This window comes from Saccostrea echinata, unplaced genomic scaffold (genome assembly GCF_033153115.1).
Source record: "Saccostrea echinata isolate AGI-Se365-2 ecotype Australia unplaced genomic scaffold, CSIRO_AGI_Sech_v1 ptg000025l, whole genome shotgun sequence".
In the NCBI taxonomy this organism is placed as follows: Eukaryota; Metazoa; Mollusca; class Bivalvia; order Ostreida; family Ostreidae; genus Saccostrea; species Saccostrea echinata.
This window is the reverse complement of record NW_026889774.1, coordinates 3,596,456-3,614,109: the sequence shown is the minus strand read 5'-3', so window position 1 is coordinate 3,614,109 and position 17,654 is coordinate 3,596,456. Positions and strand designations below refer to the sequence as shown.

At 31.1% G+C, this 17,654-nt stretch overlaps 1 protein-coding gene across 2 annotated transcripts in view; it reads right to left on the bottom strand.

Annotated features, from left to right (window-relative positions):
• Positions 1-17,654, bottom strand: part of LOC133191882 (mucin-2-like) — a 45,658-nt gene that overhangs the window by 14,939 nt on the left and 13,065 nt on the right. For both annotated transcript variants that reach the window (XM_061327628.1, XM_061327629.1), the window contains exons 2-6: positions 17,203-17,315; positions 5,824-5,920; positions 5,058-5,164; positions 4,792-4,947; positions 732-822 (exon numbers count right to left, since the gene is read on the bottom strand). In XM_061327628.1, coding sequence (XP_061183612.1) covers positions 732-822; positions 4,792-4,947; positions 5,058-5,164; positions 5,824-5,920; positions 17,203-17,272 — 521 coding nt within the window. In that variant the 5' untranslated portion in view covers positions 17,273-17,315. The remainder of the gene's footprint in view (positions 1-731; positions 823-4,791; positions 4,948-5,057; positions 5,165-5,823; positions 5,921-17,202; positions 17,316-17,654) is intronic.

Here is a 17,654-nt window from a genome sequence, read left to right as displayed (position 1 = left end):
CATTGCTATTTAAATTATTTTCTTTAAATATAGACAGTGCGAGGGTATGCCACGAGTAAACCCCTCTTCATGCAAAGACATATTGATATTATATGATTCTTTAATTATGGGGTTTACATTCTGAGAGTTTAGTCGTACAAAGTACATCATAACTAGAGTTTTAATAAAAGAAGAAACTGGAAGTCTACCTAGTTCACACAATGATGAAATGTTGCATGCTATGGAAAAAATATATTTTACACTAAAACATTCATCAATGTTTGAAATACCTGTAATCTGAAAGACTCCTTCAGTTAATATATAAAAGTAATTGTTAACACTGTACTCTTTGTTTTTTTTTTTTGTTTTTTGTTTTTTTTTGGTTTTGTTTTGTTTTGTTTTTGTTTGTTTGTTTGTTTGCTGTTTGTTTGTTTGTTTGTTTGTTTGTTTGTTTTTTTTTTGGCAATAATGTGGCATTAAAAGTTTAAATCTAAAGATTAGATAAGAGATAGTTATAGATAAGTTTAAACTTTAGATTTAAACTTTTATTGTGACAATAATCTCACATCAAGATTTAACCATGGGACAGTAACATTTTTATAAGGCTAAAGGCATGGGACAAATATTTTTTTTCAATACGAAAGCCATGGGACATGTAATTTTTTTAATGAGAAAATTTTTTTGTACCGGTACCATCATGGTGATAAATTTTGCCTAGTCCCTAAGAGAAAATGAAGTAGTTAAATACTTACTTTGGGTAAAGTAATGGAAAGTTAGGAGAGGTGATGATATACGGAGACGAAATCGAAATATTGAAGGTGTTATTCTGACTTGTACATCCCGCTGTAAATTAAATGTGTTAAACTTTTGTCAACTCTTTTCCAAAGAATGATTCTGCTCCGTTTGATTTTCAACTTATTAAACTCAAAGACATACTAGAATCGAAAATGGTCATTTATTAGCAAAATGGCGATCGACTTTTTTATATACACAACATATGTACAATATGGAAAAATAATAATAAAACATATGCGAAATACTTATAGTTCAAATTATGTCCCTGAAAATCAAAGGTTAGGAGTAAACATGTTAAATAATTATATAATCATCAGTCAAAGTCAAGGAAAAAGTACAATAAATGCTCAGAATATTTTTAATTAAGATATTTTATGATGTCTAATGAAAGGTAAAATGTCGAGCTTTATATATATATATATATATATATATATATATATATATATATATATATATATATATATATATATATATATATATACATGTATATATATATATATATATATATATATATATATATATATATATATATATATATATATATATATATATATATATATATATATATATATATATATATATATAAAGTAGTTTCATAAAATACTTTCATATATTTAACACATTTAAAGGAGAATTTAACAAAAACGCTTTAAAAAGAAGTGTCGTGCAGCCTTTTTCCCCTTTAATAATATTCTTTAAAACTATTTTGTACGTTATACTTATTACACACTCAAACAATATGACGTAGCACAACGTGGCGACATAATATGGGTGTACTCACATATTTTCGCTGTAAAGGGTGATAAAACAGTGATATATGAACATACAATTTTTATTCATAAACAAATATGGACCTTACCAAATTTTACATTTTCCTGTCACTAACCTTGAACTTGCCATAATGACTTTGGGTCAAGGCCATGACATATTTTTAGTCCACGACTAAATTTGTTTTAAGCTTCAACTTTCAACAACAATTTTATTTTAAGGGAGCCGACTGGAGTTTTATTGTGTGAAAACTACTATAGAGAAACTCTTTAATTTTATACCATATGTACCTCACATTGACTTCAGTATATATGCCAAGTTAAGTGAAAATCTACAGTTTGGTAATTTTTAGGGACCATCTCTAAATACAGGTACATTTACAATAGGATTGTATAGGAAAAGACCATTTTTTCGCACTTCTGAGCAAATTATACAAATGCTACCATAGACTTTTTGCTCAAATTATGTTATTTGATGGGTAATACTATATTGTACATTTTGTGCAAGAAGCACAAAATTCTACCGTCTGGTTTTCAGAGGGGGCATCTAAAAATGTCAAAATTCATGATATTTTCCTGTTTTATTGGAGTACAACAAACCATGACAGATACCACAGATTTACATAAAAAATAATGAAAATGATAGTTAGATTCTTAATTTCCTATGTTTTAAATTTCAAGAGCATGTATCTTATACTTTTTATTTTATGGCATAATCAATGACCCCTCTTAAAGAACTTCGGTTATTCATAACGTCAAAAACACACTATTACGACGTCTATCTACCCATCATTTGAAAAATCGTTTAAAAAATCAGTTATTTAAAAACGTAACTAGATTTTTTAACCCGAGATTTCCTAAATTTGTTAATCTTTATAAATTATGTAAAAATAGTTGCTTCAAAAGAGTAAATACGCTTTATTTTACTATGCTGCGCGAAGTATTGCGCAATAAAAACCCCAGTCGGCCCCCTTAAAAGCATTTTTTTTACTTTTTTGAAAACAATGCCTTGAACTTACTAAAATGACCTTGGGTCATGGTCGATACATAGCTTTACTTTGCATAATTTACATTATGCAATATTTTTGAAGAGTGTTCTCCATTACAAGAACCGTTCACGGTAGCTCAGTCGGTAGAGCGCTCGCTCCGTGATCGGGAGGTCGTGAGTTCGAATCTCGGCCGCGACAGACCTAAGTCGATAAAAAAATAGGTAGCAACTGTTCCTTCGCCATGCGCTCGGCACTTTGGAGTGAAAGTTGCGGGTCTTTCGGATGAGACCTTAAAAACCGAGGCCCCGTGTCACGGCAGGCGTTGGCACGATAAAGATCCCTCACTGCTCAATGGCCCTGAGTGTCGAGTAAAGGTAAAAATTTGAAGCCCTTCACCGGTATATGGTGACGTCTCTATATGAGTGAAAAATTCTCGAATGGGACGTAAAACAATATACAATCAATCAATCCATTACAAGATCTAGATATGGTCATGACAGGAATAAACAATTTTAATTAGTGATCTTGAAGTTGATCAAATTACATTGTTTCAACTTCAGGTCATAAGCAATCTCTGTACTTAGTATGAACTCTCAATGTTTATGCATATAGAAGATGTAGACCAGATAAGAATTTCAGATCGATCTTGCATGTACAGCTTCCAATCATTCTCCATTTCAAAGATATAGCCTGGGAAAGATTGTACAGACAGACTGGGGTGTGAATTCTAGAATCCCTTTTAAGAATCTTGATCTATTGAAGTCAAAATGTAGCTACATGAAATATTTGATTATTGATTGTATGTTGTTTAAACCGTCACGGTAGCTCAGTCTGTAGAGCTCTCGCTCCGTAATCGGAAAGTCGTGCGTTCGAATCACAGCCGCGACTGACCTAAGTCGTTAAAAATAGGTAGCAACTGTTCCTTCGATGAGCGCTCGGTACTTTGGAGTGAAAGTTGCGGGTCTTTCGGATGAGTCCTTAAAAACCGAGGCCCCGTGTAACGGTAGACGTTGGCACGATAAATAACCCTCACTGCTCAATAGCCCTGAGTGTCGAGCAAAGGTCTAAATTTGAAGCCCTTCACCGGTATATGGTGACGTCTCTATATGAGTGAAAAATTCTCGAACAAGACGTGAACAAACATGCAATCAAACAATCACTTGTTTAACGTCCCATTTGAGAGTTGTTCACAGCGAGGGTTCTTTATCGTGCCAACGCCTACCGTGACAGGGGACAACGGTTTTTGAGGTCCCATCCGAAAGACCCGTGATTTTCACTAAAAGTGCAGTGCGCTTGGCGAAGGAACAGTCACTACCTGTTTACGTCTTAGGTTTGACTCGGCGCGGCGAACGAGAATCGAAACCGGGCCTTCTGATCACTAAGCAAGCGCCCTACCACTATGCTACTATGACCGGTTTTAAGTACATTGTATTCGATTTTTCGGCCTTGACTTCAATGTAATACAATGACTCACAAACAGGTTTGCTGGAGAACAGGAAGGTAACATTTCTTTCAAATTATCTTCAATATCCTATAGAAACTTCCTTAAATAGTATTATACTATACATGTATTACCAAATTATTTTCATATATTTAAAAATGTGCCGAACGTATGTGGTGTTGGCCTTATTGTTATTGGCCTTATGTGTACAATTGATGTTATTTGTAATTTTAAAAAAAAATGGCCAATTTTTTAAATTACATTCTTCTTTCAAACTTGACCGTTCACGGTAGCTCAGTCGATAGAGCGCTCGCTCCGTGATTAGGAGGCGTCGAGTACCCACTGCTCTTGGAGATCGTGATGATTTCGCATATGAGAAATCTGAATTTACAGCTGTCGAAAAATTATTGGTGGTCGTTTGCGTAATAAGGCTCTTCCATTAATTTCATCATTAATTCAATCATAATCAGCTAACCATTTAAAAATGATACAAATTTAATAATGAAATGAAGATTACATGTGAATTGTTTTTAAAAAATCTTTGGATGTTACTGCTAGTATACGTAACATAACATAATGCAAGACTACCTTGCTACATGTAGCTGTTCATTAAACTGGTGGGTTAGAAGTTTTGATTAGTATAAATGTTTTAAACTTTCCTCTGAAAACCTCAGCTTGTTTTGTAGGTTTGTTCTTCTGTTTAGTTAGTTTGGTCTGAAAATTATTCGGATAACAATCACTTGACTTTTGAAAGAACTTCATTACTTTAGACAGGACGGAACTTCCTGATAACATGCTGTTTGAACATTTCATTACTTACGTTCATCTTTTCCAGCAAATACGTCAAGATAGAATCCTATGTCATCTGGATTTCGAGTCCCGTCCGAAGTGAAGCCGATCGTTGCTGTAGGTCCTGTGACCTTTGGAGTTTTTGTACAGTCAACACAGCAAGAAATTGTTGTAGGCCCACCACCTCCTTGGTGAGGAAATTAATATTTGAAAGAAATCGTTAGATCAGGCAATTTAAAAACTTCAATCATAATTGCTCTTTTCAAATAAATATGCATGTATGTATATCATAAGTACCGTCCCGTAATGATAGTTCGTCGCCATCCCCACACTTTAATCGTTGTCCAATGACAAGTCTTGCAGACGGATCAGATGCTTTGAAAGTCCACGTACATGACAATAGTCTGTTGAAAAATGTAGTTCTTCACCTATCTTTATTACTTGAGGTTCATTACCCATCGACCGGTCGGCAGGGGATGTTCACTCCTCCATGGCACCTGATCCCACCTCTGATGTATTGGAGGTTCGTGTTTGCTCTGCTCCTATTTTGTAATGTTTAATGGACTTTGGAGCTTGAATACTGTTCGTTATCTCCATATGTTTCATTTATGGCTTTTATTCCTTTTATAAAATAGCCAGATGAAGGGACACATTTTCTAAAATAAACCCCTTTAGGTAGGGGAGTACAACCAACAGAACCCACAGTTGAAAAGAAGAAGTGCATATGCGCATTTTGATCAAAAATTAGATTTATTTTGTAAAATCATGTTTACTAGTATATTAAATGAAAATCAACTAATACTGACACTGAAAGACAACTAAGCTTATACTATATATTATTTTGATCCTTAGTATAATATAACTATATAGCTCGTTGTCCTTACTTTCAAGATAGATAAATACATAAAAATGTCTTCTCTAGCAGTGTTATGAAACGTTTCTTACCAGATTGATGAATGTGTTTTCATTGATTAAACCATATTTATTTAAATTTAAAAAGTACTCAAGCAAGCAATAGAAAAAAATATATCCAAAAAAAAAAAAAAAAAAAAAAAAGACTTACGTATTATAGGGTGTCTTGCCATCTCCAAATTGAAAGGTTGTGGTAGTTGAACCAATTTGGATAGAACTTGAGGATGAACACGTAAGAGTTTCCACTGCTGTAAAAAGTTCATCGAGTTGAAAATGGGACGAGTAAACAATTTTTTTATGTTAGTTATACTCTCGTAAACAAATTCATTTGGGGAAGGATTTAAAGTCTACTGGATTCCCCTGACAAAAAAAAGATGGTAAACTATAGTTAACTATATTGATAATTTTGGCACAATAGAAACTTTGATTCACTGTAGTTATAACTTTGACATTTTGATCTGCTTTAAATATCACTTTGAAAACTTTAATTTACTGTAGTGATAACTTTGAAACATTGATTTACAGTAGTTATTACTCTGACATACTTTATGTTACTCTGTACAAAGTGATCTCTCTTTACATCTGAATTGATGTACTTTATGATATTTGTATCTTTACTTACTAATGTGTCATACTAAAAAGAAATAACATCGTTCGGACTTTCATTTACTATATCAAATTACTTAATATTTAATAGGAATTGAAATAGGAGGGTAATTTTTTTCCTTGCAGAAATATCAAGGCATATTGTCATTTTCATTCATTGACAATCACTAAGTTCAGAAAGTATTAATTATAATATTTAGTCAATGGCTGTGTATTCACACAAATTGAACATAACTAGATATTGAATCATATAACAAATTTGAAGGAAAAAAAAAACAGTGGCAAAAATCTAGTTTAGCTGATAAAAGAGATAAACAACCTAATTATTAACTGATATAATTGCCGTCCGTGGTTAATTCTAGGGATGAAATAGGTGAAATTACTCTGTAGAAAAGCACATGTTTTGCGCATTGTGCTCATAAGTTACAAAATTACATCGAATTTCGCAAACTTAAAAGCAAAAGCAAAAATGGGGAAAAAATTACATATATTTAAAGATTATTTAAAAAAACTGATTATAATAAAAGGGAGAAACGCCAGAAAACGTACATTTTTAGTCGATATATTTCTACGCAGCTGTCGACATGTAAATTTTGTGCCCATTTTCTCTGCTTGGTAAATAATGAATATGTACATGAAAAGTTGCATGTCAGAGAAAACGAATTTTGAGCATTGGCCGGCTGTCAAACAGTATGCGATTTTTAAATTTACATTGCCCATAACATAACATTTCATGTTTACAAATAATAAAATTAATGAGCTTTTCTTTTTTTTTTTTTTTCTTTTTTTTTTTTTACATTGTAACCACTTTTACTCAGACACGTACTAGCTTACATACAAACTCATTCTTTAGATGATAATAATAAGAAGAAAATGATTGGAAAAGGATCCATAGTATATGTATATAGTCACAGCTTTACATATTCTACTGTAAATATATATTTACTATTCTATATTGTTTTAAAGACACATAACTAACAAATCAAAACTTGATAGCAAGCGATGTAACAGTTTTAAGCTGAGTGAAATATATTTTTCCACAAGGACCACTCTTTTTAAATTTTGTCTATGTGGAAATTTTTAATACCTATACATTTTCCAATTTTATATTTTAATTTAATATTACTCAATAGCACAAAAGATTTGGAATATTATCTTGCAATAAACATGTGAAAATATACTGTTTTGTAAATAATAGTATAAAATCTTTAACTTTTTTACTCTATGACATTGGTAGTTCACCTAAAATAATATTTTCAACATTAAAAATCAGCTCTTTTGTCAAGAGTTTTGTAAATATGTAAACTGAGGTTACTCCACAAAGATAAAACTTTTTCCCAACCATTTAAAGCATGTTGAATAGTTTCTACTCCTTGTTTACAATTATCCGAATTTTTTATCTTATTTTTTAATGAGAATTACCAGGTAGAATCCTATGTAAAATTCTTTATTGTAACCATTGAATTGCAGAGTCCCTTGTTGTTGTGAAACAAACGTTAAAATCATCTTTTACACAAATTTGAGCAATTCTATTATTATGAAGACTATTTTACTTTCCACCTAAATAAAGATTTTAAAACTGTTTCCTTCGTGTTTAAGCAATTATAAATATATTTTGTACATTTTTCATACAACAATATATTTTGGAAATATACAGGTAAAAAAGGTCCATACTTTCTTTTCACAGAAAATCATCCATTGAAATATTCTTTATATACTTTGAAATTGCACAAACCGCACTATTATATTGAATAATACATATTGCAGAAATAGTAAATCTTTTTTGAAAAATCTTTTGAGTAAGAAAAGAACCCTTTTCATTAAAAAAAAATCACCAATAGTTTTAACACCATTTTTGTACCAATCTTGAATGAAAATGCTCTTTTTATCAACTTTTATTTTTTAGGTATACCACACTGGTATGTTTAAGAAATTCTCTTGTGAAAATGAACTATTGAGACTTTTCATAATGTCAAACCATAAAGTAAAAACACTTTGTCAGAATGTATTGTTTTTTGCCATTCAGATTTTGGAAATAAAATCATCTCCAAAATCGAATAACTTATTTAAAATGTCATTGCTATTTACAGCTTTAAATATATCCATCCATGGTTTGTTGCAACAATATTTTGACAATCTTTTCAAACAAAAAAATTTCAGGCTATTAAATTAATAATTTTAAGCCTCTCTCCCCCCTTATAGATAGTCTTGAGTTACAGTAACTCTCTTAATTTTATCACATTTTGATTTCCAAATGAATTTGAAAACATATTGTCAAAGAGAAGAGATTACATCTGGTTTTGGTGTTTTGGCAATAATATAAATGGGTGATTTAATTTAGAAATAAGTATAGTTTTAACAACTGTAACACAGCCAATGGAAGAAAGCATTCTCCGCTTCCATTGTTGTATTAATGCTTTAATTTTGGGTATTATACTACGATAATTAAGTTCAATTATTTTATCAAGTTCAACAGAAAAAAATAATCTCAGTAGATTAAAGGTTTAAGGTTGTGTATCCCCTGTCGAGCTTTCAACTTGTTTGATGAAACACTTCATTAGAATATTTTTGGAGCCTATCCATACAATTGTTGTCTTAGAACTATTAATTAGTGATCCAGATACTAGTAATCTAGAGTAAAAGTCAATTGTTTCAAGAGCAGCAAACAATGATTTTGGTAAACGGTCAAGAGCCAGCGAAGTGTCACCAGCATATTATGATCTTTATCATTTACAACAATGCCTTTTATATGACTGTTTTGTTCTATTAGAATAGCAAGAATTTCAGCACAAAGAAAGAACAAAAAAAGAACAGGACCTCTTTGTATACAACGCCTCTGGATATCAAATTGCTGAAACAAAAATCAGCATTGCAAAACTGATGCCTTAAAATTTGTATTGAGAATTTTTATCAAATTAATTATATTATTCACAAAAACAAAGTATTTCAGTGCTTTATAAATAGAGGACCATGAGATTGAATCAATTTTTTTTCAAAGTCTATTAAAACTAACAATCCTGGTATTGGTATATTTTTTGTTTCTGTATATGCCATTAAATCACAAACAAACCTGGTATTCTCACCAATATATCTACCCTCTAAGAATCCAGTTTGAGTGTCCGAAATCAAAAAATCCAAAATAGACTTTATTTTATTCTGTAAATTTGACATCCTGATATGAGTTTATAAAATACATTTAGTAGACTTATTGGTAGCCCTTATCATCTTTGAGTATGCAAGAAACTAATATCCCTTATCTTTGTGAAATAGGATGTTCTTTTATTTTTTGTTAATATACAATTTACTGCTTGCATGACATAGACTTTAAGATCACCCCTAAAGAATTTTAAGAATATCACTTCCAGGAGATTTTTTATTCTTCATATTTTTGAAAACTTTCTTCTATATTCGATTTCTAGATTTTTATAAAAACCACGCAGGTAGATTAAGGCTTCCCATAGAAAATCACTGTGCACTCTGTGCCTTCACTTCTCTGAACTACCAAAATATGACGTCATGATGGAAAATGGAAAATGACGTCAAGTAAATGCCAACTTGAGGTGTTATGACGGGGAGAGTGTCATGCATTTTACACTTTATTTCAAACTGCATGTAAAATGCTAGATAGCATTTGCAAAATTCAAGGGTCGTTAAAGGTTTTTTAAGTGTAATATGTTTGAATATTTTAAATACATCGCTTATGTACCTTGATTGAAATTCAGCATGTTCAAAATGCTTATGAAAAATATACTTTTGAAATGTACTCTGTTTTATACCTATAGTTTGAGGTAGAATTTATTTTGTGTGTATAAAAGAGTCTGGCGCAGGTGATTAATAAGGATTTATCTGAGATTTTTTTGTGGAAATCTGTAAGAAGAGGTTGTTCTCTAACTGAATCTTGCTTGGGAAAAATGTGTGATGGCTTTGTTTTAATACAGATTACGATATTGTGTGGAAAATACCCTCAAATTTGAAGGTAAGTTGAATTTCTCACAAAATATTTTGTACCCAAGTTATACTATGACTTTTCCCAAGCACATTTCGGGTACACAAGGAAACGATGAGTTTATTTATATAACAAAATGTTAATAATTATTGTGTTAATCAGCTGCGCTGAAGCGATTTATGTGAAGCACTTCAAAAAATTATAAATGACCGTCGCGTGATCAACAAAGCAATGTGATATCATAACAAACATTTTAATATGTAGCCGAGGGAACCCTTTATATAAATACAATACCTATAAGTTAAAACCAAAACCGATCTCGCAATGAAATATTATGTTTTGAGCGCATTTTAAAGCTTCGGGAAGCCTTAACATAGCTGTGCAGTACATAAACATCTTTCTACAATTTCACATTGAGATAAACAAAATAAAAAAGAGATCGTATCACTTATATAATGTTCATCAATTACCTGAATGGATGATATTCCTTCTTGAAAGTTACTTACGGTTACAGAAATTCAGAAGACAGAATGCTACTTACGCACTGACGGTGTAATAATATTTCGTACTTTGAGCATTCGAGGCCGTTCGAAAGTTAGACTCCCTTCTTTGATGTATATATTACAGTAAATATGTGAAATCAGGAATTCCATGTATTTCCTAAACCATTCAGTAAATACTTGTATTTACTGGCTGTTTTAGGAAATACATGAAATTACTGAATAGACTAGGAAATTCATCCATTTACTGAAATGTTTAGCCAATTTTACACGTTTTTACTAAACTAAGCAGGATGACTATACATATGTTTTAAATAATTCAATGACTGTAAAATACTAGTAAATTCTAGTATGCATACTTTTAAAACAGTATTTATAAGAATTTTTTCAACAAAGCTGACATTTGTCAGAGATTAATTTCCGATTCTGGACAAGACTCAGTGCACTGCCTTTTTGCTATTTAATTATGCATGAAGATTGCATAGGATGAGTATCTAATAATTAAAACATGTGAAGAAAAGTCAGTAGGCTATTTTAGTTTTTTAAATAAAAAATATTTATAAAAATAACTTTGTATTTATGTGATGACCATTTCACTCAGTTAATTAAAGTATGTTGTGGTATAGACAGAAAATGAAAGCAAAGTATCGGTATTTGGGGGGGGGGGGGCATTTTCACCCAATGATATTTGAACACTATTGAACTTTCACATATTTAAAACTTGCATGTCAGAAGGAGGCATTCTTGTAACCTTGACACATCTAGTTCTTTCTCGATTAACAAAATAATGTATAGTAGTAATTAATCCTAAAATAATATTCCTTTATGTAAATATCCGCAAAAGGTAGACAATTTAAAGTCGATCTTTTGTAACATCACTCGACCTTTTTCGTTAATGCGCAATTGTCATAGAAAATAAATTCTTTTATTTTGCATGTCACGTACCTTTTGGGAACTGAAAACTGCTTATAGATATGGTAAAGCTGTATGATTCGATCTTTTTGATCTCAGAAAATTATGATTTACCACCATCATTCATTAACAGTGTAAAGATTTCTCACTTTCCAAATAATGCACACTCGAGTACGCATCTGCTCCGGGGGAAAACTGGAAATTTAAAAAAATAATTATTGTGGTTCCACAATAAATACAACGACTGCTGATGATGCTTCAGTGGTAAACATGAAATCTCACGGATATATATAAGGGGTTGTGGAAAGCTTATTATTTTGACAGAATCAGGACGCAAAAGAATAGAAGCAATCAAGATTCTACTTAATTGAAGAAACAAACTTTTTAACATGGTATAAGGTTTTTGTTTGTTTGTTTCTTTAACGTCCCTTCAAGTTTTTTCACTCATATTGCAAATTCAGACCAGTACTCGGCACTTACTGCTTTTGATCAGTGACGGATCTTTTTTGTGCCAGCCTCTACTACGACACGGGACCTCGGTTTATTTACGGTTTCATCCGAAGGACCGGTCTCCACGTCCCCCAATGGGATTTGAACCCGCGATCTAAGGATCAACTCCTTATTCTGCGACCCTAGAGCAAGCGCTTCAACCAGTCAAATGATTCTATATGTACATCTATGAGGGTTTTTTTTTTTTTTTTTTTGAATAATTTGTTCTTTTGAAGTCATTTTAGTGCCTTGATCATGTTGACAATCGTAACTGGGATTCCACAATGTCTTAATTTTCATGTTGATTAATATCCTTTTTTGATGAATCAAAAATTTCTCAAAATTGTTGGAGTTTATGTAAAATGATTATTGCCATTCCATACTATGATAATGAATATTGTAAACTTTTGGTCCGTGCAGATACTGATTCATCTAATTCCGGCATGTTCGTCTCTCAATACTTGTCTTTTACTTTTTTCTATACATAATAATATTTTAGAATCTTTCTAGCTACATATAGCAATGTAATACACCTCTTTTTTTCATAAAGATTTCGATTCTCATGGAAACTAAGACATTTTGGAATCTCAGTTAAGATTGTCATTAGGATTTAAACACTGTATGACGTCTAAAGAACAAATTATTCAAAAACAACTCATAGATTTACATGTAGAAGCTTCTGCTGTATAAATAGGGATTACAAAAGTTTGCCTACCATCACTTACCACTATCCCTGATAGCTGAAGTATAGATAGACAGTCTTTTGATAAAAGAGCAAGAGGAATTCATTGTCTCTTTCTTAAAAATTAGAGGAGCTAGACATTGCAGAAGATCTCGCAATCTAAAATACAAGAAAGAAAAGTCAAAACAGATAAAACAGAGATAAAGATGAGGCTTTAGATCTATGCCAAGAAAATAAAGTTAACGAGAGACACGAAACAGATTTGTCTCTTTCAAGGTAATTGGTCTAAAATAACTGGATGGTACAAAATAAATCTCCCCACACATTAAATTAAGATTATGGAGCCATAATCATTAATCAATTTGGACTCTAGGGCCAGAGCAAAACGTGCTAAAAAGTGGCTGAATGTTTTTCAAAAACCTGCTTACTCCTAATCATCTCGAAGAAAAACTGAATAAATAGTATGGAAGAGCATGAATCCCTCTACCAAAAGTATGTTTTTCATGCTACCCAGCCCAGGGGTTTTTCGTAATGGTCAAATAGTAAAAATGTAGTTTATCGAAGCAAATCTTCTTTGCTCCTGCATACATGTGTCTTCAAAGGCAGAGGATAAAGATCTCAGGGTTTTTTTCATGATCAACAAAGACAGGGTCCTTCCTGTGGAAGGGGTAGGTCAAAATGGTCATATAGCGAGGTCAAAATGGTCATATAGTGAAATGTTCATAATCTTAAAAAAAATCCTTGTCCTGCACATCTTCAAGGAAAACTAAATGCTTGGTTATGAAGAGAATAAAGCTCTTGAGCAAAATTTAAAAAAAAATGTTTTTCATGACCCTCAGGATTTCTTTAAATGAAGTTACAGACGAAAATGAAGAATAGGCTAAATAACGATATCTAATAAATTTTATTTCAAACCGATAATAGTCTTAGTAACAGCAGTGCCTTTATTATTTTTTTTTTCACATTTTCATTATTGTTTTATTACATTCATCTTTAATATTCCCAATATTTATTGCTCCAACTTCTGATGTTGTGTATTTACCAAGACGTTATTATAACATCTTGGTATTTTAATGGTATGGTCAAAATTTAGAAAATTCAATTGAGTCGAAAGCGCGATGGGTTAAAATAACAATTTGTATATTATATTGCGAAAATAGATTTGTTGTCTTTTTATACAGGGATAACATTTTTCTTAGTATTCCTTTCTATGAATTCGGAATGCTTTTTGTCTTAAAATTTGTAAATGAGTGAAGCAACATAAAGATCTGAGGTTAAATAGGTCTTTAAATATAATGTTGTGTTCATGTCAGAACTTGAACGCATATATATCATTAAATATTTACAAAACCATAAATGTTAAATCATAGAGTTGAAATCAATCTTTTAATAAATATGATTTTACAAAGGTAAATTTGAAAGAGACATAATTATTATTTAGTCTTATTTTTGTAGAACGGCTTATTAAAAATTACTTTTTGCAATACGTTACAGAAGCAAAGATGTTTAAAAAGGACCATAAGGGGCAGGATTCTTAATCTCTGATACTATATGTATATGTATCTCGTAATGAGAAATTTTGTGAACATTTAAATTCTCATGAGATGTCACAATTTAGGACCATGTGTCATTTGAAAAAATGTCATACATGTATGTTACTTATCTATCATATGTTAAATGACTATAGGCCATAACGGGAAGGATGCATAATCTCTGATACTATATATATATATATATATATATATATATATATATATATATATATATATATATATATATATATATATATATATATATATATATATATATAATATATATATATATATATATATATATATATATATATATATATATATATATATATATATATATATATATATATATATATATAAAAGAAATAGATATCATGGAAATCTGTTCACAATCATATTTCTGCGAGTGGCCACATTTTAGGACCATCTATCATTATTTGAAACAACGTGATATACACATACATTTACATGTATATAGAATTGTATTGATCTTTTTTTTATCATACGTAATCATAACTCATAATCTTTAACAATTCTCAAAAAGGAAGAATATTTTGATATACTGTAAGCATTATTGAACAAAAGTTGTTTAGAATGATTCCCTAAACAAAATTCAATGTAATTAATTTCCGCAAAAGGGAACAATGAAAACTTGAATATTTATTTTTTACATATCTCAGAAACGGAAAGGAATCTCTGAAAAAATGTTGAACAAAAAGCGTTTAAAATCATTACTGTTTTCATATTACATAGTGAAAGTGTGGTTGACCATTAAAATCAGAGGTTTAAAGGGGCCGAAAGCCTGCAATCTTTAGCTCCTTAACTTTCAATATTCTGTTACACATTACTGAAGGAAAAATGTTCCTCTAACCGATAATGATACACGCAGCTATGTTAAGGCTTCCCGAAACTTTAAAATGCGCTCAAAACATAATATGTCATTGAGATGTCGGTTTTGGTTTTCATTTATAAGTATTGAACTTTAGTACTTCCAATTTATATAGAGGGTTTCCACGGCTATATATTAACATATTTGTTATGATATCACATTGCTTTGTTGATCACGTGACGGTCATTTATAATTTTTTGAAGTGTTTCATATAAATCGCTTCGGCGCAGCTGACTAACATAATAATTATTAACATTTTGTTATATAAATAAACTCATCGTATCCTTGTGTATCCGAAATGTGCTTGGGAAAAGTCATAGTATTACTTGGGTACAAAATATTTCCTGTGAAATTCAACTTACCTACAAATTTGAGGGTATTTACCACACAATATCGTAATCTGTATTAAAACAAAGCCAACATACATTTTCCCCAAGCAAGATTCAGTTAGACAACAACCTCTTCTTACAGATTTCCACAAAAATTCCCAGATTAATCCTTATTAACCACCTGCGCCAGACTCTTTTATACACACAAAATAAATTCTACTTCCAACCACGGGTATAAAACAGAGTACATTTCAAAAGTATATTTTTCATAAGCATTTTGAACATGTTGAATTTCAATCAAGGGTAGGTAAACGGTGTATTCATACAATTTTCGGACATATAAGACTTTAAAAACCTTTAACAACCCGTGAATTTTGCAATAGCTATCTAGCATTTTACATGCAGTTTGAAATAAAGTGTAAAGTTCATGACACTCTCCCCGTCATAACACTTCAAGTTTGCAGTGACTTGACGTCATTTTCCATTATGACGTCATATTTTGGTAGTTCAGAGATGTGAAGGCACAGAGTGCACTGTGATATTCTTCGGGAAGCCTTAACCTACCTGCGCATATATTTTGATCATACCTTAGAAAGTTGTGGGCTTTGGGGGGCTAAAATGCTAAATCTCTTTTTCTTTATATCTCAAAATGTAAAATATTTTGGAATGTGTATTAAATAAAAGATGTTCATAATAATGTTATGGGGAAAATGGAATAAAATCGGAGGAGGCACATTCGGGAAACAATTTTAATCAATGTTCGTCATCCCTCTGCTCACTTGTATGAAATCCTTCCTTAGCGTTTAAGGATAGATGATACAAACAAAAAATGGATGCCTGAATTGGTATATATATATTTGACCTATTTTGGTTGTAAATGATTAGAATAATAAATTTCTAAAATATTAAGAGATTGTAAACTTTCTACGTACGATGCTCAAAATTCCACCTTCCTGCAACCATTCTTATTAATCTATACAAAGTTTTGTCACTTTAAAGCCAATTATCATGAAATTTTAAAAGAAAAATTAAAATCTCTGCGGTTAGACTTATTCAATTTACTTATAGAAAGATGGCTTAAGTTTATATTTTCATGATTTTTGATAAAAAAAATTGTTTGTATCATCTGTCCTTAATATGACTATCCAAAAGAAATCTTAATTATAATTGAAGTGCACACACTTTCAAGATACCTCACGGGGAAAAACTTGACATAAATGACCAGTCAAGTTGACATTTTATAAAGGAATGATAGTCTTTTATGTCAGCTATAGCTGTCTCTCTTATAGGAATTCTAATTAACCTTAATGAATATCTTAATACCACAGTCAACATCATACCTCATCTCATCTAAAATCGGAAGAAAAACCTACTCGTTGCTCGCAACAAGATCTCAATCTAGATATTATAAATTATTATTAATATTATCATCATTATTTTTAATTTTCTTCACATGGCCTTCAGGGATAGGGAGTGACTGCAATACGAAATAATAGTTTTAAATACATGTGTAGTTATAGGTTTAGCCACCATACGGGATTAAAGTTTTATAATGGAATATATGAAGGAAAATACTTTCTTCACCACACTGATGTAGTGTTCTATCAACTTAAAAGAGAATATTAAAGTTTAAAAATCTCTTTACCTCCTTTGCTCAGTTTCCATGCATTCAACAGGCTGGTGAAGATAAAAATGGTGCAGGGTCTAGTCGTCATCGAGTGTTCTTATTTATAAATAATAAACACTCTGTAGTATCAACTATGAAGAAGATTAAAATGTTAACAATTTTGTTTAAATAATTATATTGTCAGAAATTATAAACTTAAGAAAATTAAAAAACAAAACTACTCAGCTGGATATACATTGCATTACCGAAAATTTTTGAAAATTGGTTGGTTATTTAGTGACATTAAAGCCCCTTTTTTGAACTTAGAAACTTGAAAGATATTTACATTATCCTTTTAACCCTGGCGATCGATCGCTCTGTGATCGGAAGGTATTGTGTTCGAATCACGGCCGCGACTGACTAAAAAAAAAAATAGGTAGCAACTGTTCCTTCGACAAGCGCTCTGTACTTTGAAGTGAAAGTTGCGGGCC